This window comes from Cetorhinus maximus, chromosome 12, assembly GCF_964194155.1.
Source record: "Cetorhinus maximus chromosome 12, sCetMax3.hap1.1, whole genome shotgun sequence".
In the NCBI taxonomy this organism is placed as follows: Eukaryota; Metazoa; Chordata; class Chondrichthyes; order Lamniformes; family Cetorhinidae; genus Cetorhinus; species Cetorhinus maximus.
Window position 1 is genome coordinate 19,183,986 of NC_135890.1, and position 26,226 is coordinate 19,210,211.

Below are 26,226 nucleotides of genomic sequence, written 5' to 3' on the forward strand. Positions count from 1 at the left end.
TTGTGTACAGGAGCTCACAGTGCTGATTGTATTCCATTAGTTATCTCTCTGGTAACTTTACACAGAGCTGAGGTTTAAATTAGTGACACGGGGACAATAAATGAAATAACAATCATGAATAGCATTGTAGTTAAGTGAACGAGTGTGATTTTTGAGCCTCTTGAAAATGTGAGCATTTTACATCAAGTTAATGCAGCAAAATTCAGTTTTAGGAATCATGTTACAGGAGGATGCAGTATTTCTTAAGATTATTAAGAGTTGAGGCAAGTAATGAAATAGCCATCATGCATGGTCATTGGGCTTTGTAGAGCTGCAGTTCTCAAATTTTCCTCTATGGGGCACCTGCAAGTATTGACTGTGGATTGCCTGACCTCATTTTCAAAAGATTGCCAACTACCTAGAGGAAAAATAGTGCTAGGTTGCACAAAACCTGCTAAATTATAACAACTAATATGTAAGCTGGTATGTCAGCAAATTCAGAAACACGATGACCGGACAGAAATTAGATCTCTTGGACTTGCTGGGATCACTTCATGAGTCCTTTGTGGACCAGAGAGCTTGACATGAAAATCTTTACTGTATCTTGTGGCACAACACAATGAATAGTTCAAGGATACTTTTGGACACGCCTTCAACTCCTTGAATGCAAAGTAATTCTTTGTATTGTATTGTCTTTTGTACTGGCACCTGGGTGGCTTTGTTTGAAGTCAATCGGTTTGCTACCATATCTCCTGAAAGAGAACAGAAAGGCAGCTGTCCAGAAGACTGCTGACGCTATGAAGGTTGCAGGGGAATTGTGTGCTTAACGGGCTTGGGTGGTATTCTCTTTTAACCCTAACCCCCTGTCCTCCCATCCACTCTCCTTGGTGCTAAGAGCAATTCTGTACTGTTGGTATGAACACAAGAACTTTGATGCTTTTCAGATGTGCTAAATGAGGCAGATCCTGGAGATTGGCCAGGAGGAATGAATGAATAATGCTGATGTAATGATGATGAGCAGCACCCCCCTTCCCCGTCCGATACACTCACTCTCTCTCTTTCTCTCTCTGGTGCATGCATGCTCGCTCCCCCTCCTCTTTCCTCTCCCCCTCTCTGATGCAGGCACACTTGCTCACTCTGATGCACAGTGGTTCACCCTCTCTCTGACACATGCATTCTCTCTGTCTCTCTCTCTCTCTCATACACACGCACACTCACCCTCTCTCTCACTCTCCTCGCTCTCTCTCTCTCTCTTTCTCTCTCTCTGTCAGGCATGCACGCTCACCCTCTTTCTGATGCAGGCACTCACTCGCTTTCTCTGACGCACGCTCATCCTCTCTCTCACGCTCGCTCTGCACATCGGTTCACCCTCTCTCTGATGCATGCATGCTCACTCTTTCTCTGATGCATGCATGCTCACTCTCGCTGACACACGCACGCTCACCACCTCTCTCTGGCGCGCACACGCTCAGCCTCCCTCTCTCCCTGGCGCACGCACGCTCAGCCTCCCTCTCTCCCTGGCGCGCGCACGCTCAGCCTCCCTCTCTCCCTGGCGCACGCACGCTCAGCCTCCCTCTCTCCCTGGCGCACGCACGCTCAGCCTCCCTCTCTCCCTGGCGCGCGCACGCTCAGCCTCCCCCTCTCCCTGGCGCGCACACGCTCAGCCTCCCTCTCTCCCTGGCGCACGCACGCTCAGCCTCCCTCTCTCCCTGGCGCGCGCACGCTCAGCCTCCCCCTCTCCCTGGCGCGCACACGCTCAGCCTCCCTCTCTCCCTGGCGCACGCACGCTCAGCTTCCCCCTCTCCCTGGCGCGTGCACGCTCAGCCTCCCTCTCTCCCTGGCGCGCGCACGCTCAGCCTCCCTCTCTCCCTGGCGCGCGCACGCTCAGCCTCCCTCTCTCCCTGGCGCGCGCACGCTCAGCCTCCCTCTCTCCCTGGCGCGCGCACGCTCAGCCTCCCTCTCTCCCTGGCACGCGCACGCTCAGCCTCCCTCTCTCCCTGGCGCGCGCACGCTCAGCCTCCCCCTCTCCCTGGCGCGCGCACGCTCAGCCTCCCTCTCTCCCTGGCGCGCGCACGCTCAGCCTCCCTCTCTCTCTTGGCGTGCGCACGCTCAGCCTCCTTCCCTCTCTGGCGTGCGCGCGCTCAGCCTCCCTCCCTCTCTGGCGTGCGCGCGCTCAGCCTCCCTCCCTCTCTGGCGTGCGCGCGCTCAGCCTCCCTCCCTCTCTGGCGTGCGCGCGCTCAGCCTCCCTCATTCACCCACCCTCACTCACTCACCCATGTAAAACGTGCCATGTAAAATATTATACTCACTGCATGCCATAAGGAGTCAGTTATGCTGTTGAAAAATCAATTCTGACACTTTTGGTGGTGCTTTTTATTATAGAGTCTCACTATAAATTCTGAGTAATTTGGGAGAGCATATTCTTGTAATCCAATTAGGATCAGCTGTTCTTTCTAATTTCAGATTGGCATGAGAAAGGAGCAATACTTTACCACTCTTTCTATAAAAGGTGTAGTCAAGTTATCTTTAACTCTTAGCTTAACAGCTCAGTGATCCCAGTTGAGAGAATAAGCACATCACCTTCTATCTGTTGACTTAAGCCATACAAGAGGGGTTGGGGGGAAAACATTTTCCATGTCTCCAGCGAACAAAGATTGACTGTGTGCAGTTACATGATGAAAGGGCATATACAGCTTGCATAAGTGACAAGATAATTGGTTACGTATCAATGTCATCAGTAAATGCACTCACTGGAATGATCCCACTATCATCCTAGTGGTTATTGAATTTTAGTAAGTATTTTATCAGCTAAAGCGAAGAAGGCCTTGGATGATTTAGTTGGTACGAACAAACTGGAGTTGAACTGTGCAACATGTGAGGAAGAAAATAGTGTGACTCTGACGTGGTTGGGCCATTCCGGGAGGCTACAATGATGCTCTGATGTGGAAAATCTAAATATATTTGAAGTGCGGCAAAATTGTTTGAGGTAGTTGTAAATTAGGTGAAAGCTAGAAAAATACCAAGTAAATTGCTCCAATCTAGTTTGTTTACAAAGTTTAGGGGTTAGCCTTATAAAAGACTAGCTTTATTATTGATTGGAGCCCTGTTTCCTTAGGGCCTAATTGTACACTGGACTGCGTTTGAATTTAGCTCAGACTGGTAAAATGAAAGCTGCTTTTTGAGACCCAAATAGGCCCATAGTTGAAATAGGTTTGGGCAGTTGCTACCAATTTCATGGAAAATTACAAAAAACGCTGTCTCTCATACTTTGCTGTTATCAACAAAAAGCACTTCAGAGGTGCATGCCCACAGCACAAAGTTATCACTGTTTTGTCTGTCTTGTAACAAGGATGCAGGAAATGGAAGGTCACATTTGAGCACTGGGGCAACTGAGTCAGAGGTGGGAGCTTTTTGTTGCTAAACTGGGGGTACTTGAGATGGTGCAGAAGGAAGTTTTACTTGCATCTAACCCTTGCATGCTTTACTTGCACTGTGCTGTGCTTTAGACTATGCAGAAAGGAGTGACTTTTATTCTCCAGCACTGAGTTGCCTTACTTTGAACTCAGAAATCAGAGACTGCTTTCCTCTAGGAAATTTATTTTAATTTTCATTGAACCTCAGAAATAAACACACGATGAATAGAACTTGCTGACTGCTGATAAGTTTGAGTTTACTGAGGCAATTATTCTCTTCCTCCTCCCCTACCTGCTCAAGTAAAATTTGAAAAGTTCCTGGTCTAGAAGGTATTCTAAAAGTTGCACCTGCTTGATCTGTTAGACATCCAGTGGTGTGAATGAACCTTTAATTATTCAGTAGACTTCTCCAAATAACACAAGAGCCAAAGAGATCTAGGTATTACAAATCAAAATTATCCAGTGTTTCCCATTGAGCAGTGCAATATTTCCGATCTAGCTTTAGCAAATATTTTTGAATATTGGCGAGGAAGATTACATGCAACTGGCACCACGAGCATCAAATCCGATGAATTTGCTGTCTAGATTTTTAAAAATATATTCCTACCTAAATCTTATTTTTCTCCTTGGTCCCATATTCCATTCATTGCTCCCCCCATTCATTGCTCCCTGACAAACATGGTGGAGAGGCTTTGAGCCAATAGCCATAGAAGGAGGGAGCAGGAGAAAGAGTGGAGGTATATAAGCAATCTAAATTGGGGTGCCCTGATTCTTTACTCTTGTGATTGCTAGAGGGGAGAGCAGGTGAAAAGCAGTTGAACTTTTGTATGCTTTCACCCAATGAAACCAATTTTTAAAAAATGGTGCCAGATGTTAGCGGTTGCAGTTGCAGACAATTCTTAAAACTGTTGTTAAAATTCTCATCCTTGTTTCCAAATCCGTTCATGACCTTACCACTGTTTATCTCTGTTACCTCCTCCAGCTCTACAACTCTGCAAGATCTGTGTGCTCTTACAGTTCTTCCCTTTCCCACCTCCATGATTTTAATTGCTCAATCATTGGTGGTTGTGCCTTCATCTTACCAGGCCCAAATTTCTGGAATCCCCTCCATAAGCCCCTCTGGCTGTATCTTCTCCTTTGAGACACTCCTTAAAATCTAATTCTTTGACCAAACTTTTAGTCATCTGTCCTAAAGTTTCTTAATGTGGCTTGGTGTCAAATTTTGTTGAATAACGTTCCTATGAATTATCTTGTAATTGTGTTTTACTATCTTAAAGGTGCAATATAAATGCAAGTTATTTTTGGCAAAGTAGGTGCAAAGATTGTCTTTGTTCTTATATTCGAATATTTGCCTTGTTTAGATTGGAAATAGTGCACTATTTAATGTAAAATACTGGATAATTTTGGTTTGTGATACTCCTTGGCTCTTGCGTTGTTTGTAGTAACTCACTATGCATAATTAAATGTTCATTTATTCACACCATTGGAGGAAAAACAAATTTAAGCTAAAGCTCAGAAATTTTCATCAATCTCTTCCACTAATGCTTCTTGTTTTTCACAACCTAATCTTGGCAGCCACTGTTCTTTCCTTAGCGAGGTAGTGTTGTGGTGAAGGAGAACTTATTAAAGTTGTCAGGCACTTATAGATCCATTGCTGTGTGTCAAATGCGGATCATTTTTTTTAAAGAACAGGTGGCTAATTGGCAGAACAGTTTAGTACACAAGGAGGCCTTCAGCTCCCAAATTCCCCCTCCTGTCTTTTCTCACTTCCTCCATACCACTCTGTAACTAGTAATTCCAAGCTGTCCCAAGTGTGCATGGATTGGAAGAGGTTTTGGAATGGGCTGCCTTTGTAGTCTTTCATTGAGAATTGGTATATTGTGTTAAAGCACTTCATAGCATTGGCAGAAGAGCAGGTGAACAATGGAAGGGGAGAGCAGTATGGATCAAATACTCTCTTGAAGAGTGATGGTTTTGTAATTAGAAATGGCATGATGAAATTTTTATCATGAACAATGACCTGGGGATTTTTATGAATTAGTTTCATGTGGAAAAAATGTCAGTATTCTTTTGAAAATTTACTTCTTTGTTATTCAAGAAATTGAATCTGGAAGAGTCCACAGCAGTATAGATGAGTCTTGGCGTGTTAGACTGAATGAACTTTGTTTCCATAAAGATTGACAGCTCAGCCTGTAACAGAGTTGATTGAGATGTCTTTCCCTTAACACTGTCTTGTGTTTCCAACAATTGTGGTTTTCCTTTTACCAACTTATGTTTCTGTGTGCATTATTTATTTTCATCGAGCACACTGCATCTGTGTGACATTCTGTGATTAAAATGGATGTAGTTCAATAGAAATTTTATTTGATGATTTGAGTAAATCAGTCAAATAAGGGAATGAAGACTGCAGCTATCACATTGTATTTACTCAGAAGTGAGTGCCTGAGAGCTTTTCAGTAAGTACGATGTGCCATTGACAGGGTTGGGTCAGACTGAAGTACAAAATTCATTGTCGAAAGCAATTTCTTAATCCTAATATGTTTCATGTAGTTAGAATCTTTTTTACTTTTGTATTGAAGCTGCTGATACAATCAAACTTCCTGTGGCTGCAGTTTGCTCCATGTGTCTGGAGTCCTCAGAGTGAGGCCAAACTTATTCAGTGGTAGGCAGTGGTGAGTGCCCAGAGCTGGTAGAATCAGTTTACTATGGATGCCTGTAAATACTTTCTCAGTCTGGGGTCAGATTCCTGTGATAGATTTAGTTTTGAGGTAAGGCTGTTGGGTTGCTGTGGATACTCTCAGTTCCTGCGATAAGGCTCAGTCGCTTCAGGCTATTCAAATAAATATAGTTTAATGCAAAGTATTTAACTCGGCGATTATACAATTGTCTTCCTTCTTATAAAGAATGCAGGTTACCCTTCACAGCAAGCGGCTTTCTGTGTAACCGTAACTAGTTACTGGAGATGTATATATATCAGTTCTGGCATCAGTAGCCTGTAGCATGGTCTGGAAGTGTAGCTTCAAATCATTATTTTGAGGAATTGGTTGCATTTTTGCATAATCGTTTCCCCGTCCAGATTTTTCTGTAGCCCAGTTGTCATTTGATGATTCCTTCACCTACACCGAAAGGTGCTTCATAAAGGCAAATTGTTGGTTAGTAACCTGCTTGTAGATCCTGTCAGGTTAATGTGCTAAGATGTGCAAGAGTTGTGCAAGTTAGCTATTTCTGAATGCTTGTTTTTTATTTACAACCTTTCCCTGCCCAATAAATGAGTTGAAACTAGGAATACATGACATTTGGGAATCTAGGAGTGTGAAAAGGGAAATTGTGTTTGATTAATTATTAGAAAAGTAGCAAGCAATGTGGATAAAGGGGAACCTGTAGATGTGCTGTACTTAAGATTTTCAGAAGGCATTTGATAAGGTGCCACGTCAAAGGTTACTATGCAAAATAAGAGCTCATGGTGTTGGGGGTGACATATTAGCATGGATAGAGGATTGATTAGCTGACAGGAAACAGAGTAGGCATAAATGGGTCATTTTCTGGTTGGAAAGATGTGAAGAATGAAGTGCCACAGGGATCAGTGCCAGGGGTCTCAACTATTTATAATTTATGCTAAATTTCCTGATGACACAAAGACAGGTAGGGAAAGTTAGTTGTGAAGAGGGCATCAGTGAAGAGTCAACCACATTGCTGAGAGTCTGGAGTCACATATAGACCAGACCAGGTAAGGACAGCAGATTTCCTTCCCTAAACAGCATTAGTGAACTAGATGGGTTTTTACAACAATCAACAATGGTTTCGTGGTCATTAGACTTTTAATTCCAGATTTTTTTATTGAATTAAAATTCCACCATCTGCCACAGCAGGATTTGAACCCAGGTCCCCAGAGCATTACCCTGGGTCTTTCAATTACTCGTCCAATACCACTGCGCCATCGCCTGCCTGTAAATGTGAACTTGTTCACTTTGGTGGGAAGAATAGAAAAGCAGCATATTATTTAAATGAAGAGAGATTGCAGAACCCTGTGGTATTAAGGGATCTGGTTGTCCTGGTACATGAATCTCGAAACATTAGTATGCAGGTACAGCAAGCAATTAGGAAAGCAAATTAAATGTTGTTGCTTATTGCAAGGGGAATGGAATGTAGAACAAAAACAGAACATACTGGAAAAACTCAGCAGGTCTGGCCGGTTCTTCAGAAGAAGAGTCATATGGACTTGAAACATTAACTCTGTTTCTCTCTCTGCAGATGCTGCCAGACCTGCTGAGTTTTTCCAACGTTTTCTGTTTTTGTTTCAGATTTCCAGCGTCTGCAGTATTTTGCTTTTATCTGAATGGAATATAGAAGTGAGGATGTTTTGCTACCGTTGTACAGGGCGTTGGTGAGACCACATCTGGAGTACTGTGTACAGTTTTGGTCTCCTTATTTAAGAAAGGGTATAAATGTATGAGAAGCAGTTCAGAGAAAGTTCACTCGACTGATTCCTGGGATGGGGGGTGGTTTATCTTACGAGGAAAGGTTGAACAAGCTGGGACTGTATCCATTGGAGTTTAGAAGAATGAGAGGTGATCTTATTGAAACATATAAATCCTGAGGGGATTTGACAAGGTGGTTGCTGAAAGGATGTTTCCCCTCGTGGAAGAGACTAGAACCAGGGGCCACCATTTAAAAATAAGAGGTCCCCCATTTAAGACAGATGAGAATTTTTTTCTCGAGAGGGTCGTGAGCCTTTTGAGATCTCTTCCCCAGAGGGTGGTGGTGGTAGTAGGGTCATTCAATATTTTCAAGGCAGAAGTAGAAAGATAGATAGACTCTTGACTAATAAGGGAGTGAAAAGATATTTGGGGTAGGCAGGAATGTGGAGTTGAGGCCACAATCAGATCAGCCATGACCTTATTGAATGGCTGAGCAGGCTCAAGGGGCCAAATGGCCTGCTCCTGCTTTTATGAGCATTTGTATGTTAGTAAAATATTAATTCATAGTTAGTGAACTCCATCCATACCATGCTCCTTTGTTTAACACAACAAAGACCACCTGAAACAATGTTGTATTATTCAAAGTTTTTTCCCAGATTTTAAATTTATGTTCATAGCAAAAAGACAATTTCTATAAGTAGGCCGAGACTCATGTTAACTGAAACTTACAGCCTTTAAGCGCACTTTGAATGGGATTGGGCGGTAGGGATTATCAGTTGCCCTCTTTATAAACTCAATACACCAAATATCAGGTGGGCAGCATACCATGCCCTCCTGTCTATCAGAAAGATGGAAATGGAATGCACAGTACAGCAAGTCACTGGCACAAGTTATTAGAAAGCAATAGACTGGATCAGTCCTGAAGAATTTAAAATATCAGCTTCAGAACACATTTCTTCCATTGCCCTTGAGCTGCAAGAACTGTAGACTTCAGACTAATTATTTGTATATGGATGAGGTTATATTTCTGCTGCTCTCCATTACTTTGGACACAACAGAAACTGAACTAAAGATTGCAGGAAAAGTGCTCAGCTCTTGTTCAATTGCCTGGAGTTTGGCAGACATCAAATATCAAAGGCACTATATAAAAAGGACCTGCATGCTATACTACTGGGGAGAGTAACATGTCTGGATTTCAATACTGATATGACCCAAAACAGGTACCAGACCCCTTATCCAGCGTTCCAAAACCCGGAAGGACCCATAAACCAGCCACATTCAAAGCTGGTGCCCTTTTATTCTTTAATTTTCATACTTTATTTTATGTATTGTAAGTACATGCTAGGCCTAGGACCCAAAATCAGTAAAATCCCTAAATCTGGCACACGTCCAGTCCTGAGCTTCCAGGATATGGGGTTCGGTACCTCTACATTTGAATTGCTAGCAGAAGTTCACCCCCACCCAACTCTCCCCACTTTCCCTCTGCCGCACCTGCCGTTGAAATTTATTATCATAGAATCTGACAGCACAGAAGGAGGTCATTCAGTTTATCATGTCTTTGCTGGGAGAGCTGTCCAATTTGCCCCACTCTAATCTTCTCCAGGACCCCTGCGTTTTTCTTTTAAACAGAAGACTTAACTGCTCATTTCAAACAGACATTTGCCCTGTATATTTGAAGTAACAAGCAAACGTTTGTGTTTTTTAAAATATAATTTGAAGTAGAATGAAAGCCCCCCACAAATGGTATTGTAATTTTGTGTCCTTGCTGCAGCCTGAAATCTCAGATCTTGTAGGTCAGCATTTTCAAATAAGATGATCTGGTGGTCTGTTTTTATACCTTCATTGTTTCTGTAATGGCTTATTACTCATGTCTGGTCTACATTGTGCCAGTAAGCAAGTTGCGGTTCTACACAAGGGAGCCAGTGGCGTAGTGGTAATGTCACTGGACTAGTAATCCAGATGTCCAGGCTAATCCTTTGGAGGCACAGGAGCTGGTGGAATTTAAATTCAATTAATAAAGTCTGGAATTGAAAAATAGCCTCACTAATGGTGAAACTATTGTCGTAAAGACCCATCTGCTTTACTAATGTCCTTTAGGAAAGGAAATCTGCCATCCTTATCTGATCTGGCCTATGTGCGACTCCAGACCCACAGCAATGCGATTGAATTTTAACTGCCCTCTGAAACGGCCCAGCAAGACACTCAGTTCAAGTGCAAATAAGGATGGGCAACAAATGCTGGCCTTGCCAGCAATGCCCACGCTCCATGAAAGAAATTTTAAAAATTGAGATGTATTGAATTCAGCATTAGTTTATAAGTAACTCATTCACTTAGATTAAAATTATGAGCGGAATTTAGTGGAGCCTGCTAGAGTGGGCAGGTTGGCGGATGGGCTGGGAGAGTTGAGTGTGGGGCCATGCATCCAACTCCCAGTGGCATGAAGTGGGTGAAATGGGAGACCTGGGAAACCTGTATGCCAATGGTGGGAAGGCAGTTAGGCTTGTTAATGAACCACTTAAAACCAATTATCCCTGAGTCCACCAGGATTTAATGGTGGCTCAGGGATTATAGGAGAGCTGCATGGGTCTACCGTCCCTCCAGAAAGCTGCCCAGCAAACCCTTGGGTTTGTCAGCGGCCTACTGGAGGGGCCCATTGTTCACAGGCAGTCAATACCTGATGAAGGGACTTGGCTGAAATCCAGCAAAGATCCCTGGTGAAAGCCACAGTGTATTACTGGTGGTAATCAGCGTCCCTGGTGGTGCTGCTGGTACTGGAGAGCTGCTGACCTCTGACTGGCCAGCAGCTGTCAGGGGAGGGATTTTCACCCTGCTGGGGATTTAATCTGACATGGGGCTCAGTGCTATCCAGTTAAGTGCCTGCTTACCTTGTAATTATGTCAGGCCTCTTGGGGAAAAATGATGATGTGTCCCCACTGGTTCTCCAACTGGTGGGCAGGATCCCTGTTGCCGACAAATTCCCTCCAATGCCTCATATAGGAATTTTTACCCCACCTAATTGTACAGCTTTATATTTATTACAGTTTACTTCACAGCAAGCTGTAGGAAAAATAGCTAGGAAGTGGAGGACTGATACTTAATCTACCAGGGTCTCTCTTTTCCAATTTTCTCTTTCTGCCCCCAGACCGCCACCATTTGCTACTTTTACGGAATTTGACTCTTTCAGTTCCAGTTCCACTGGTGTTGGCAACCTCGTAATACTTATGCTCATGTGTACAAGCATTCATAGGATATATATCTGACATGGGGCTCAGTGCTATCCAATTAAGTGCCTGCTTACCTTGTAATTATGTCAGGCCTCTTGGCGAAAAATGATGATGTGTCCCCACTGGTTCTCCAACTGGTTCATTGCACTGAACCAAACAGCAAAGGCAGGTTGAGATACCAGAGATATTAATAGATTGTGAATGGGTAAAACTGGCAAATGAATTTCAGGTAAGCATGAGGCCATCTACTTTAGATCCAAAATGAATAGTTCACAGTACTTTGTAAAGCGTGTAAGGCGAGAAGCCGTGACGGCCCAAAGCGACTTAGGGGTCCATGTAGAGAGATCATTAAAATGTTATGGACAGGCATGAAAAATGATGAAAAGGGCTGATGGAATGCTTGAGTTTATACCTAGAGGACTAGAATATAATGGGTTGAAAGCTTACTGCAACTGTACAAAGCTCTAGTTAAGCCACATGTGGAGTACTGTAAGCAGTTCTTGGCATCACACTTTACAAAAAGTATATTGGCCTTGAAGGGAGTGCACTGTAGATTTACTTGAATGATACCTGGGCTCTAAGGTAAGAGTACACAACTAGGGTTGTATTCCCTGCAATTTAGAGGCTGTAAGGGATGATTTGATATGAGTTTTCAAGATGTTAAGGGCAACAGATAAAGTCGACAGAAATAAACTATTTTGGCTGGTTGGGGAGTCTAGGACTAGGGAATATAGTCTAAAGATTAGAGCCAGAACTTTCAGGAATGAAGTTAGAAACACTTCTGCACAGAAAGTCTGGTAGAAGTTTGAAACTGCCTTCAGGAAATGGCAGTTGATGCTAGGTCTGTTGTTAGTTTTAAATTGAGATTGATAAATTACTTTTGACCACAGGTATTGAGGGATGTGTGGAATTGGGTCACAGATCAACCATTGAATGGCTGAACAGGCTCAGGGAGCTAAATGACCTATTTTTATTCCTATTTCACATTGGAGCTGTTGCAGCTAAGCGTGAACCCATTAACAGCAAATGTCCATTCATGCATGCATTCCAGCAGGGTTCTCTTGATGGTAATTAGGAATGTAAAATTTGTCAGCAACCCCCACCTCCCATCCCAAATAAAAGCTGAACTATAGCACCCTAATTTCTATGTTGGCTATGATTTGTCAAGCAATAACAATGATCAGATTTAAGCAAAAAACTGCGGATGTCGGAAATCAAAAACAAAAATACCTGGAAAAACTCAGCAGGTCTGGCAGCATCTGCGGAGAGGAACACAGTTAACGTTTCGAGTCCGAATGACCCTTCAACAGAACTAAGTAAAAATAGAAAGGAGGTGAAATATAAGCTGGTTTAACGGGGTGGGGGGAGGGGGTAGAGCTGTGGGCCAGTGATAGGTGGAGATAACCAAAAGATGACACAGACAAAAGGACAAAAAGGTGTTGAAAGTGGTGATATTATCTGAGGAATGTGCTAATTAAGGGTATAGATTTAGGATCATCTTGGTCTCTGAGGCTGTACCTTTGCCTATTCCATTGCAGGACCCTAAATTGTGTTCTAAAGTGAACCATCTACAGGTCCTATGTCTATTGAAATAGGCTTAATGAGAGTGGAAAATTTTCTCATTTCAGGGACAGTTTTTTCCACAGTTCACAGAATCTCACAGTGCAGAAGAGGCCCTTCAGCCCATCGAGTCTGCACCGACACGTGAGAAACACCTGACCTACCTAATCCCATTTACCAGCACTTGGCCCATAGCCTTGAATGTTATGGTGTGCCAAGTGCTCATCCAGGTACTTTTTAAAGGATGCAAGGCAACCCGCCTCCACCACCCTCCCAGGCAGTGCATTCCAGACTGTCACTACTCTCTGGGTAAAAAGGTTTTTCCTCATATCCCCCTAAACCTCCTGCCCCTCACCTTGAAATTATGTCCCCTTGTGACTGATCCTTCAGCTAAGGGGAACAGCTGCTCCCTATCCACCCTGTCCATAATCTTGTACACCTCGATCAGGTCACCTGTACAGAATAATTTAAAACTCATTTTCTGATTACTGTTATGGGCAGTTTTACTCGCAATTGTGTAGATTTAAAAATAAATCAATCAGGTCACCTCTCAGTCTTCTCTGCTCCAACGAAAACAACCCAAGTCTATCCAACCTCTCCTCATAACTTAAATGTTTCATCCCGGGCAACATCCTGATGAATCTCCTCTGCACCCCCTCCAGTGCAATCACATCCTTCCTATAATGGGGCGACCAGAACTGCACACAGTATTCCAGCTGTGGCCTTACCAAGGTTCTATACAACTCCAACATGAACTCCCTACTTTTGTAATCTGTGCCTCGATTGATAAAGGCAAGTGTCCCATATGCCTTTTTCACCACCCCACTAACATGCCCCTCCGCCTTCAGAGATCTATGGAGACACACGCCAAGGTCATAAATAAAAACAAAAAACTACTGCGGATGCTGGAAATCCAAAACAAAAATCGAATTACCTGGAAAAACTCAGCAGGTCTGGCAGCATCGGTGGAGAAGAAAAGAGTCGACGTTTCGGGTCCACACGACCCTTCAACAGAACTGAAGTATAGTTAGGAGAGGGGTGAAATATAAGCTGGTTTAAGGTGGGGGGCAGGGGGGAGAGAAGTTGAGGGTGGGGTGGTTGTAGGGACAAGCAAGCAGTGATAGGAGCAGATAATCAAAAGATGTCACAGACAAAAGGATCAAAGAGGTGTTGAAGGTGGTGATATTATCTAAGAAAAGTGCTAATTAAGAAAGGATGGCAGAACACTCAAGGTACAGCTCTAGTGGGGGTGGGGTGGAAAGATTGACAAGGTATTAGTTGTAGATTTAAAAATAGTGGAAATAGGTGGGAAAAGAAAAATCTATATAAATTATTGAAAACAAAAAAAAAGGTAGGGGGAGGAAACGGGGTGGGGATGGGGGGAGGGGGAGTTTAAGATCTAAAGTTGTTGAACTCAACATTCAGCCCGGAAGGCTGTAAAGTGCCTAGTCGGAAGATGAGGTGCTGTTCCTCCAGTTTGCGTTGGGCTTCACTGGAACAACGCAGCAAGCCAAGGACAGACATGTGGGCAAGAGAGCAGGGTGGAGTGTTAAAATGGCAAGCGACAGGGAGGTTTGGGTCTTTCTTGCGGACAGACCGAAGGTGTTCTGCAAAGCAGTCGCCCAGTTTACGTTTGGTCTCTCCAATGTAGAGGAGACCGCATTGGGAGCAACGAATGCAGTAGACTAAGTTAGGGGAAATGCAAGTGAAATGCTGCTTCACTTGAAAGGAGTATTTGGGCCCTTGGACGGTGAGGAGAGAGGAAATGAAGGGGCAGGTGTTGCATCTTCTGCGTGGGCATGGGGAGGTGCCATAGGTGGGGGTTGAGGAGTAGGGGGTGATGGAGGAGTGAACCTGTTTAAATACCTGTTTCGTCAAAATGTACTCTTGAGAGTCTGTGATTCTATGAAAAATCTGTGTTTGGGTTTCTTTGAATACTTTGGGCAGTACTTAAAACTCTAGTTTCTAGTTGAGAGGTAAAGCCTAGAGAAAAGAAAGTCTTACATTTTGTTGCAAAATATTCTTCAGCTTGAATTGACTGCACTTCAGTTTTGTTTATCTTGCCATTATCAATTTTTTTTATTCATTCATGGGATGAGGGCATCGCTGTCTGCCCAGCGTTTATTGTCCCATCCCTAATTGCCCTTGAGAAAGTGGTGGTGAGTTGCCTTCTTGAACCGCTACAGTCCATGTGGTGTTAATGCACCCACAGTGCTGTTAGGGAGGGAGTTCCAGGATTTTGACCCAGCTACAATGAATTTACGGCGATATGTTTCCAAGTCAGGATGGTGAGTGGCTTGGAGGGGAACTTCCTTATGTCTGCTTCCCTTGTCCTTCTAGATGGTGGTGGCCATGGGTTTGGAAGGTGCTGCCGAAGGAGCCTTGATGAGTTCTTACAATGCATCATGTAGATGGTACACACTGCTGCCACTGTATGTTGGTGGTGGAGGGAATGAATGTTTGTGGGTGGGATGCCAATCAAGGAGGTTGCTTTGCCCTGGATGGTTTCATGCTTTTGAGGGTTGCAGGAGATGCACTCATCTAGGCACGCGGAGAGCATTCCATCACACTCCTGACTTGTGCATTGGCGGACAGGCTTTGGGGAGTCATGAGATGAGTTACTTACTGCAGGATTCCAAGCCTCTGACTTGCTCTTGTAGCCACAGTATTGATATGGCTAGTCCAGTTCAGTTTCTGGCAATGGTAATCCCCTGGATGTTGATATTGGGGGATTCAGTGATGGTAATGCCATTGAATGTCAAGGGTGGTGGTTAGATTCTTGTTGGAGATGGTAATTACCTGGCACTTGTGTGGCGCAAATGTTACTAGCCACTTGTCAGCCGAAGCCTGGATATTGTCCAGGTCTTTAACATGGACTGCTTCAGTATCTGAGAGTTGTGAATGGTGCTGAACATTGTGTAATCATGAGCAAACATCCCCACTTCTGACCTTATGATGGAAGGAAGGCCCTTGATGAAGCAGCTGAAGATGGTTGGGCTGAGGATGCTACCCTGAGGAACTCCTGCAGTGATGTCCTGGAACTGAGATGATTGACTCCAACAACCACAACCATCTTCCTTTGTGCTAGGCATGACTCCAATCAGTGAAGAACTTTCCCCCTGATTCCCATTGACTCCAGTCTTGCTAGGACTCCTTGATGCCACCCTTGGTCAAATGCTGCCTTGATGTCATGGGCAGTCACTCTCACATCACCTCTGGAGTTCAGCTCTTTTGTCCATGATTGAATCAAGGCTGTAATGAGGTCAGGAAAAGAGTGAACCTTGCAGACCCAAACTGAGCGTCATTGAGCAGGTTATTTCTAAGCAAGTGCCACTTGATAGCACTGTTGATGACCCCTTCCATCACTTTACTGAAGTTGGTGTGTGGGGGTGAAGGTGAATGAGAACCCTGAGACTGAGAGTGAGCCACAGGCACACGCATGCGCACACTCTTAACATGCACATGATATTAAGCTAACTGGCCTATAGTTACCTGCTTTTTGTCTGTCTCACTTTTTGAATAAGGGCGTTCCATTGGCAATTTTCCAGTCTCCTGGGACTTGGCTAGAATCTAAGGATTCCTGGAAGATTACTACTAGTGCATCCACTATCTCTGTAGCTACTTCCTTTAATGTCCTGGGATACAACCCATCAGGTCCATGGGACCTATCGGCCTTTAGCCCCATTAGTTTCTCTAGTACATTTTCTCTAGTGATAGTTATTGTATTTATTTCCTCCCCCACTTTTGTCCATTGATTATTTAGTATTCACCCCTCCCTCACTTATACTAACATTCTCCGCTCTCTCGTACTCACACTTCCCTCTCTCCCACACTCACTCACATTTTCCCCTCCCTCTCAGATTCACTCTCCCCTCTCACACACTCATCACACTCACCATTCTCTCTCAAACTCGCTTGCACGTCCCTCTCTCACTCATTCTCATTCAATCCTCTCTATCTCACGCACCCAGACACATATACCCCTCTCTCTCTCAGGCTTATTCATGTCTCACACAAATGCACTCACTCCTTTCTCGCGCACACACACTTGCTCACACTAAACCCCTCCCCTCTCTCTCTCTCTCTCTCTTGCCACACACTCACTCGCCCACTCCCCCACTCTCACTCCCTCACTCACTCACTCCTCTCTCACTCAGTCACCCCTCTCTCTCACTTACTCACACTATCCCCTCACTCACTCCTCTCTCACTGACCCCTCTCACTCAATCACTCACTCACACTTGCCCCCTCTCACACTCACTCACCAATGATGAGCACACACACTGCCCCCTCTCTTTGCACACATTCACACTCTCCTATCTCTTGCATGCATTCATACTCTCCCCTCTCTCCTCTAACTCCCGCCTGAGCCCTCCCGCCTGCGCCCTCTCTCTCCCCCTCCTCCTCCCCCCCCACCTCTCGCTCTCTCTCTCTCTCTCTCTCTTTCTCTATCTTCCCCCCCTCCCGCCACCCCACTCTTCCTACCATCTCCCTCTCTGCCTCCCTTTGCCCCGCATGCTCTCTCTCTCCCTCATGCTTGCGCACATGCTCTCGCTCACTTACTCTCTAGTATTTTTCAAATGTGAGTCAGTTGAATGTCTAATAAATTTGGCTGGTTCAGTCCGGAGGGGTCGGGGGGCCACAAACTAGGACGTGAGTTGGACAAGCCTGCACTTCGAGTTGAATTTTCATACTGGACCTTTCGAGTTATCCGTGCTATTGGTTGCTTTTAAGGCTGCTAGCTTTGTACTGATAAAGGTTAATGCTGATTTTGTAGCCTTGTATTTGCAGCTAGCTTTTCTTTTGTTTTTGTGTTACTCAAATTATATTTTTATCATCTTAGGGCTATCAAGAATGCCAAAGGACTCCACAGTAAGAAGGAGGTGCCAATCCACCGTGTAGCTGATATCTCTGGGGTAGGCTACACTGCACAATCACATTTTTTTAAAGTGGAAAAGCTTAATTTTATTGTTTGGTTGCTGAATTCTGAAAATGTTTAAAGCCTATGATGCTGGAAAAATTATTTTATAAAAATGAATGCACACAGTCTTGTTGCTATTGTGTTGGAAATGTGCAGACCCAGTGCTCATCGTGCAACATTGCTTGTTTTATATTTGATGTTTATTTGTTGTGAATTAAAACAAAAACAGTATAGATGCCATTCTAGATATATTGATGTTTTCCTCACCCTTTATAAATGCAAGTCCTTCTTTTTGCTTGTGATTTAAACTGATTTTGGTGCAACCAGTATGTGGCAAAGTCTGATGTATAGATGCCTATGTTTGGTATTTTATTTTTTTAACCACATTATGAAATCATCAGCAAAAGTGTGAACTGGTAATGTGAGGTGAGATTTCACATGTCAAGAAGGAAGAATGGGAAAGATGGCAAGGCCCTAGCAAACTCTGGTTAATCGCAAAAGTGACAGGATGAACCAACTGTAGCACAAGTCAAGCCATGGGAGGAAACCAGATACTGAATGTTGTGAAAAGAGATTTTTTGGAAGACCAGTGATAGCTTATTTGGTAGTGCATGGTTCTAGTTCCTGTCAAATACTTTGGCAGTGCCAAAGGCTTTGGAGGTATCTGAGACTCAAGTTCTTAAGAGAAAAGAAGTAACCCCAGTGCAGATAGTGAGCCATAGTGGGGTGGCCACATTGTGCTAGTCATGATCATTAGTATGGATTTCAGCATGGATTTTGTCCCATTCACAACTGTAATAAGAGAACAGCATATGCCAGCCCACAGCACGACCTAGGCTGGCCTCCATTTTTGTGTAGATATGTGGCAGTTAACATTCCTAATTGTAGTACAGAAAGTTTCCCCACCCCATCAACATTTGCCTGAAGATCTGTGCAGCTGCAACAGCAAGTATCAAATAGCTTGAAACCATCCAGCGCACCAACCACTGGACTTATGACCCATTCCTTCAATTATAGGCCCATTGTGTCTGCTGTATTTGCTATCAACAGATTCATTGCAGCAACGCACCAGAATTACTTCAGCAGCATTTCTCTGTAACCTCTACCACGGAGGAAGAGAAAATCAACAATGCCATTGGACTGTCTTGATTTTGATGTGTATCACTGTTGCTTTATCACTACTGTGTTTATTCCTTACCTGATGCCACCTCGGAGCACCATTCCCACAAGAATTGCAGTGGTTCAGGGGGAGGGCCCATCACTGTTAGGGATGTGAGTTTTGTAATAATACAGATAAAAGACTACAATCCTGTGCCAAGGGTGAATTCCACAAACAGTTACACATTTGGAGGTTTGTTAAAGATGAAATGAACCTGAACATACCCGCTACCAACACATGAGGTCACAAAGGGTGCCACTATTTTCTCAATAACTAGGGGTAGGCATTAAATATAGCTTGGCCAGCATCTTCCATACATTATTAATAAATAATTTTTTTAAAAAGCAGAAGAAAATGGAACAGCTCAAAGGGCAGAAAGGAATAGTATGAGCATGAGCAAACTTCTAAGAATCTCTGGGATTAAGAGTTTGAAGAGATGGCATTGCAAAGTATTACAAAATATCAAGTTTATTTACAGCCCATTCAGCCCAATAGTCAATGCAGTGTTTATGCTCGACATGAGCTATCTCCCAACCCTCTTCATCTAACCCTATTGAGATTTTCTTTTCAATTTTTGCTTGTTATGTATCCAGCATCCCCTTAAGCTTTCATATTTGCCTTTGTGGCAGTGAATTCCATATTCTAACCACTTTCTGGGTAAAGAAGTTGCTGCTGAATTCCTTATTGGATTAACTAATGATGATCCTACATGTATGACCCCTAGCTCTGGTCTGGCCTGCAAGTGAAAACATCTTTACGTCTGTCCATTCAACCCTTTAATAATTTTTTTCCTAGAGGAAGGAGTCCCAGCATGTTCAATATTCCCTCTTAGATGTAGCCCCTCAGTTTTGCTTTCATTCTTGTAAATCAATTTTTGCTTTTTCTCCAGTGCCTCCATTTTTTTTTTAATAATATGGAGACCAGAACTTTGGATGGTCAAGTGTGGATTATCCAAGGTTCTATGCAAGTTTAACATATTTTCTCTGCTTTTCAGCTCTACCTCTCTGGAAATGAACCCCAGTACTTAGCTTTTCTATGTTGTTAGAAACCTCCACCACTACTTTTATTGATTTGTGTATTTGTACCTGCAAATCAATCAGTTCCTTTACCTAATTAAGATGCTTATTTTCAAACAAGTGTGTAACCTCCTTGCCATACCAAAATGTCCTGCCTTATACTTGCCTATATTAAATTTTATTTGCCAATTACATGCCCATCCTACAAATTTATTCATGTCTTCCTCTATTTGTTGTAGTTATTCTCTGTATTAACTGCACACCCCAATCTGGTGTCATCTACATGTTTTGAAACTATGCTTCAAATTGATCAATCCAGATTGCTTGGTAAGTGGTTAAACAATTGTGGCTTGGTACTTGGGGATGTAAGAAAAGGTTAAGGACTGTGCTGTAATCGGAGATCTTATTGGAGTCCAGAAATTGGGGACTACTCAGAAATAAAATATAGCCATTTATCCCTCAAACAGCATCCCAGAAACAGATTATCTGCTCATTATCACATTGCTATATTTGGGATCTTGTTGTGCATAAGTTTGGCTGTTGCTATCCTCCAACACAATGGTGACTACTTAATTGGCTGTGACGTGCTTTGAGATGTCCGGTGTTCATGAAAAGTACTATATTTATGTAAGGTTGTCCATCTGTCTTTCCTCTCTGCTTGCTTGTCTGTCTCTCCTCTGCTTGCCTGCTCGCCTGCCTGTCTCCCCTCTGCCTGTCTGCCCACCTGTGTCTCCTCTGCCTGCCCGCCGCTTATCTGTCTCCCTGCCTGCCCCCTGCTTGTCTGCCTCTCCTCTGCCTGCGGCCTGTCTCTCGCCTGCCCGCCTGCCTCTCCTCTGCCCACCTGCCCAACCAAACTATTCCTCCTCTGATTTGCCTACCATCCGTTCCCAAAAAGTATCCTGTAAATTTAATTAGCAGATATATAGGTGAGAAACATTGCTTGTTGATGCCATTTTGGTTTGAGGCTATAGATTTAGTTGAGGCTTACTTGTATTGATCAAAATGAATTTGAAGTGTGAATAATCCAGTTGTGCACCTGAGGTCTTCTCCAAAGGTTGTCTGGCTAGAGATGGATGTTTGAAATTTTAAAAATATGCTACAATGTGATTGATCATAAATGCACTATTTGTTTTAGAGTAGAAGGATGTGATTGTATTTCTCCCCTGCCACTGACATATGCTACCTGGATGATCAAAGTGTTTTTATGTGTGAAGTTAGTGTTTTCTTACCCTCAGAATGGTTTCTCCCAGTTTAAATGATCCCAGCAGCAAGCTTTTTGTGAATTTAAAAATTAAAAAGATTATTTATCATCACACACTTGCCCTCAAGGTTTAACGCAATATCTCAAACACACTATCATAATCACAAATTAGATACAGATGAAGGAAAAAGCAATGCAGATAGTAATTATTTCAGTCTCTTTCGCTGAATGCCATTAGTTTCTTAGATTAATTAATGCATTGGCCGGAGTGCAGATCTTGTATACCTGACAAAGTTGTCCTTCCAAAAAATGTGCTGGGTTGGGCTGATACACGTCCTGTGGTGTAGCCTTTCATAGTTGGAGAGTTTGAGACATCCAAGTTCTTTGTGTTTGGACGTGGAGCCATAACAATACTAGGAAAGTTCGATGGGGTCCATTTCTTATTCGCCTATCACCCGTGGAGTTTCGATGTCTCAGTTGTCCCTGGTGAAACATGGGGACAAGTTGTCTGCAAACCCCACTGCCTGTAGGTTTTGGTCCATTCTTAAACGATGAGATGTGTGAATCTCTCAAGTGGCTGTGAGATGCCTTGACTCAGATCCATATTTAACCAGGTATTGGCCACAGACTGTATTGTCTTGCTGTTCAACTGCCAAAGAAGTCACATGGTATGCAATGGCCCTCTTAAGCTTTTGTGTCAATTTTTTTTAAAAAAGCTTCAAAATTTGTAATACCTTTATGTACTGGGCATGAGAAATGGTAAAATTGGAGAATAGTTGCCACTAGGCTGCTGTTTCCCATCTAGCAACGTATGATAGAAATTATTGGTGAGGTCATGGAGCAAGAAAGACTTGCATTAACATAGTGCCTTCCATGACCCGAGTGCTTCACAACCAATGATGTACTCCTGAAATGTAGTCACTGTTGAAATGTAGGAAGTTCAACAGCCATTTTAACCTCACTGCAATGTGGTAATGACCAAGTAGCCTCCTGATGTTGATTAAGGGAAAATATTGGCCAGACCACCAGGGAGAAATGTCCTGCTTATCTTCGATAAATGGCATTGGACCTTTTATATCCACCTGAGAGAGCAGACTTCATTGTTTCATCTGAAAGACTGCAGCTCTGAAGGTGCTGCGCTCCCTCAGCACTAGATTTTTAATCTCCATCCTCTGACATGGGACTTGAATCCACAACCTTCTGGCTTTGAGCTGAGAGTGCAACCAACTGAACTGTGGCTGGCAAAATGGAAAAGGTTGGACAAAGCTGTGGTATGGTCTGAAGCAAGTTTGCCTCACTTCTTTATTATTAACCCTTTAGTCTCTGTAGAATGTAAACAGTAGCCTTCCAGTTAAGTTGAGCTATTACTGACCATACTGCTAAATGCCTGTTTGCCTAGGAGCTGTGTGACTGCTCTCGCTGTTTGCTGATTGTAAATAGGAGTCAGTCCACTTTTCGTTTAGACTGGCTACTCGGGGAATAGAGGGAAGCAGGGAAATGCTGTCTTGTACCTGAAAGCTCAGAAAAAGTCAATCTCGTTTTGCTCTTGCACGGATTAAACAGGACCCTCCTTTTTGACACAGGAGATTTTAAAATAGATGACCAGAAGCATGGTTGAAGAGTTAGGTTTTAAGGAGCATCTTAAATAAAGAGAGAGCGGTAAAGAGGTGGAGAGGTTTATGGTGGGGATTTCGGAACTTAGGACTGACAGCTGAAGGCTGTCACCAATGGCGGGGTGGTAAAAGTTGGAATTTGCCAGATACCAGAATCAACGGAGGACAGAGAACTTGAAGGCTAGTAGAGCTGAAGGAGGTTACAGAAGTAGTGATGGTGAAGCCATAGAGGGAATTTGCAATAAGGGAGACAAATTTAAAATTGAAACCTTGTCGGATTGGGAGCCAGTGTAGATTAGCAAGCATAGTGCTGATGAGTTAATGAGAGTTCGGCCAAGTAAGAAACGGGCAACAGAGATTCGGGGTGCTCAAGTGTATGTAGGATGGAAATTGGAAGGCTGGCAGGAGAGCATTGGAAGAATCAAGTTTATACATAGCAAAACATATAGATGAGAGTTCAGAAGCAGATGAGCTGAGGCATGGTTGGAGCCTGGCGACATTGGGAAGGTGACAATAGACAGTTTTAGTTATGGAACGAGTATATATTTGGAAACTCATTTCAGGATCAAACACAACACCAAGATTGGGAGCAGTCTGGCTCAGTTTCGGACAGTTGGGATGGAAGCCATGGCCAGGGACAGCAGTTTGTGATGGAGACTAAAGCCAGTTATGTCAGTCATCTCAATATTTAGCTGGAGGAAATTTCTGCTCATCTAATTTTGTATGTCAGACAAGCAGTGACAAATTAGAGACAGTGGAGGGGCTCTGGAAGTGTTATCAATGTACGTGTGGAACCTGATGGGTTTTCAGAAAACATTGCTAAGGGGTAGCATGTATTTGAGAAGTAGAGGTAGGCAAGGATAGATCCTTGAGGGGCTCCAGAGGTAATGGTATGCTAGTGGAAAGAGAAGCCATTGCAGATGATTCTCTGGCTATGATTCAATAGATCAAAATGGAACAAGCCAAGACAGTTCCATTCAGCTCGATGTCGGAGAAGAGGCATTGGAGGAATTGAATGTGTGGACTTGTGCAGATAGGTTGAGAAATGTTAAGAGGGATAGCTTACCATTACCATAGTCGCAAAGAATGTAACTTGTGTCTTTAATAAGGACTTTAGTACTGAGGAGGAGCTGGTAACTTGCTTCGGGGGATTCAAATATAGAATTGTGGGAAAGAAAGGTAGGGATTTTTTAAATTCATTCACAGGATGTGGGTTTCGCTAGCTGGGCAGCATTTATTGCCCATCCCTAGTTGCCTTTGAGAAGATGGTGGTGAGCAGCCCTCTTGAACCGCTGCAGTCCATGTGGTGTTAAAGGGAGTTCCAGGATTTTGACCCAGCAACAGTGAAGGAACAGCGATATATTTCCAAGTCAGGATAGTGAGTGACTTGGAGGGGAACTTCCTGGTGGTGGTGTTCCTATCTATCTGCTGCCCTTGTCCTTCTAGATGGTAGTGGCCATGAGTTTGGAAGGTGCTGTTAAAGGAGCCTTGGTGAATTCCTGCAGTGCATCATGTAGATGGTACCGACTGCTGCTACTGTGCGTCGGTGGTGGAGGGAGTGAATGTGGATGTTGTGCAAATCAAGCGGGCTGCTTTGTCCTGGATGGTGTCAAGCTTCTTGAGTGTTGTTGAAGCTGCACTCATCTAGGCAAGTGGGGAGTATTCCATCACACTCCTTACTTGTGCCTTGTAGATGGTGGATAGGCTTTGGGGAGTCAAGAGGTGAGTTACTCATTGCAGGATTCCTAGCCTCTGGACCTGCTCTTGTAGCCACAGCATTTATATGACTAGTCCAGTTCAGTTTCAGGGTCAACGGTAACCCCCAGGATGTTGATAGTGGGGGATTCCATGATGGTAATCCCACTGAACGTCAAGGGGTAATGGTTGGATTCTTGCTGGAGATGGTCATTGCCTAACACTTGTGTGGCGTGAATGTTACTTGTCAGCCCAAGCCTGGATATTGTCCAGGTCTTGGGAGTTGACACCATGTTCGAGTACTTTGGAGAGGCAAGGGAGGTTAGAGGCAGGGGGAAATTTGGAAGGTTAAAGGGAATTAATTGTTTTTTGACATTGGTCACACAAGATTTTATAATAATTCTCTTTGTGCCTCACAGGGAATCTGTTGTGGGAAAACAGTGGAACAAAATAAGACATTAAATCGTAGATTTATTGCAGGAACTGCATACACATTTCACTGGGTTGTGATATTGAGCATGTGCATTGATATTCAGGAAGTTATGGAAGTTTTGTTTAGTTTTTTGTACCCTGAGGTCATCAAAAGTTTGGTATGTCAGTGTATAAAATGCATTGGTGACTGGTTTTTGCACAGAATGGTGAGAATGTGGAACCCTACCACATTGAGTGGTTGAAACAGAAAGCATGTGTGCATTTAATAGGAGCCTTGATCCATGCATATGGGGGTTGGAAATGGCGGGTAGGGCAGAGTGGGAAGAGGCTTGTGCGGAGTATAATAAACATTAGGCTAGACCAGTTGGGCTGAATGGCCTGTTTCTGTGCTGTTGATTTTGTGTAATCCTATTTGGTAGGCTGCATTCAGATTGGCAAATTGATCTACGTTGATACAACAAAATGCTTAGTACTGTACTGAGTTTTGCAGCCTTTCTGTGCTCATTGGTCAGGTTGAATTTAATCTTAGTCTCTGTTCTCCCCAGTCTGTCCTTTCATTCCTGTCTGCAATTTTCCTTGTTAAGGTAATATGAATCCAGATGATTCTGGTACTAGAATTTTGTAATCACTGTGAAGATAATTCTTAGCTCTCAGCCAAGTCTGAAACTCTTGTTGCACTCTACATTTCTCTCTTTGTTCTTACTGCTACTGCAGTTGTTTACCTCTCTTTGGACTGCCTGGTTTTTTAAACCAGTCAGCAGAATTTGTTTGGTGTGTCTGTCTGACCGAGATAATAAATGTATGTATGTGCATATTAGTAAACTTATATGGTGTGAAAGTTGCTGAGCACAGTTCTTTCCTGCATTAAACTCTCATTCTCTTCACTGTGGCTGATAGAGGGACATCAGTGAAAACAACATGTTCTGTCCACTTATTAACCAATTTTCTCTGCATTCTTGCATTGTATTTGAGCTTACCAGAAAACTGCTGGTCAGATCAGGGCAACAAAATTGAACCAATGTGAGTGGAAATGAATGCAGTGCTCTGCTTATCCTGATCTATAACTGAAGTTTATTTGAATGCATGTTGTACATGTATCAGACCTGACGCAGTGTATGTTAACCAACATGCTTTCATTGCAAATATTACAGCTTCCTATCTATCCAATGCATTTTAACTTTGATATGTCCACTGCCCAGCCCTATAAAGACATCATTGCCCCGTTGTGGCCTTGAGCGGGAAACCTTGGTAAAATGTTTGAGGGGCTGTGCTGTATTCTGCCCCGACCCTGCCTCCCTCCACCTTCCCATTCGTATAGAAGGAAATCTGTCTTGCTATGTTGCTATGTGCATTGCTGTCATTAAATGGCAAAATGGCTTAGATTGAGAAATGTAGGTGAAAGGAAATTACCTGAAAATCATTGGTTATTTATGGAAATGTTGTGCTGGGTGATAGAATAGCTGACCGCTGTTGTAATGCTCCCTTGCGCCAGTACAAATCGAGTAGGACTCTAATGGGAATTGAAAATCCTCTGTTATCAACAATGTTAAATTGTGTCATGAGACAGAAGTTAAACTTGTGCAATAACATTGGCT

At 43.4% G+C, this 26,226-nt stretch overlaps 1 protein-coding gene across 1 annotated transcript in view; it reads left to right on the forward strand.

The window, feature by feature from the left end:
* The window catches only part of snd1 (staphylococcal nuclease and tudor domain containing 1), a 913,627-nt gene that overhangs the window by 245,883 nt on the left and 641,518 nt on the right, over window positions 1-26,226 (forward strand). Inside the window, exon 14 of the mRNA XM_078553113.1 lies at window positions 17,438-17,510. Within this exon, the coding sequence (XP_078409239.1) occupies window positions 17,438-17,510 (73 nt within the window). The remainder of the gene's footprint in view (window positions 1-17,437; window positions 17,511-26,226) is intronic.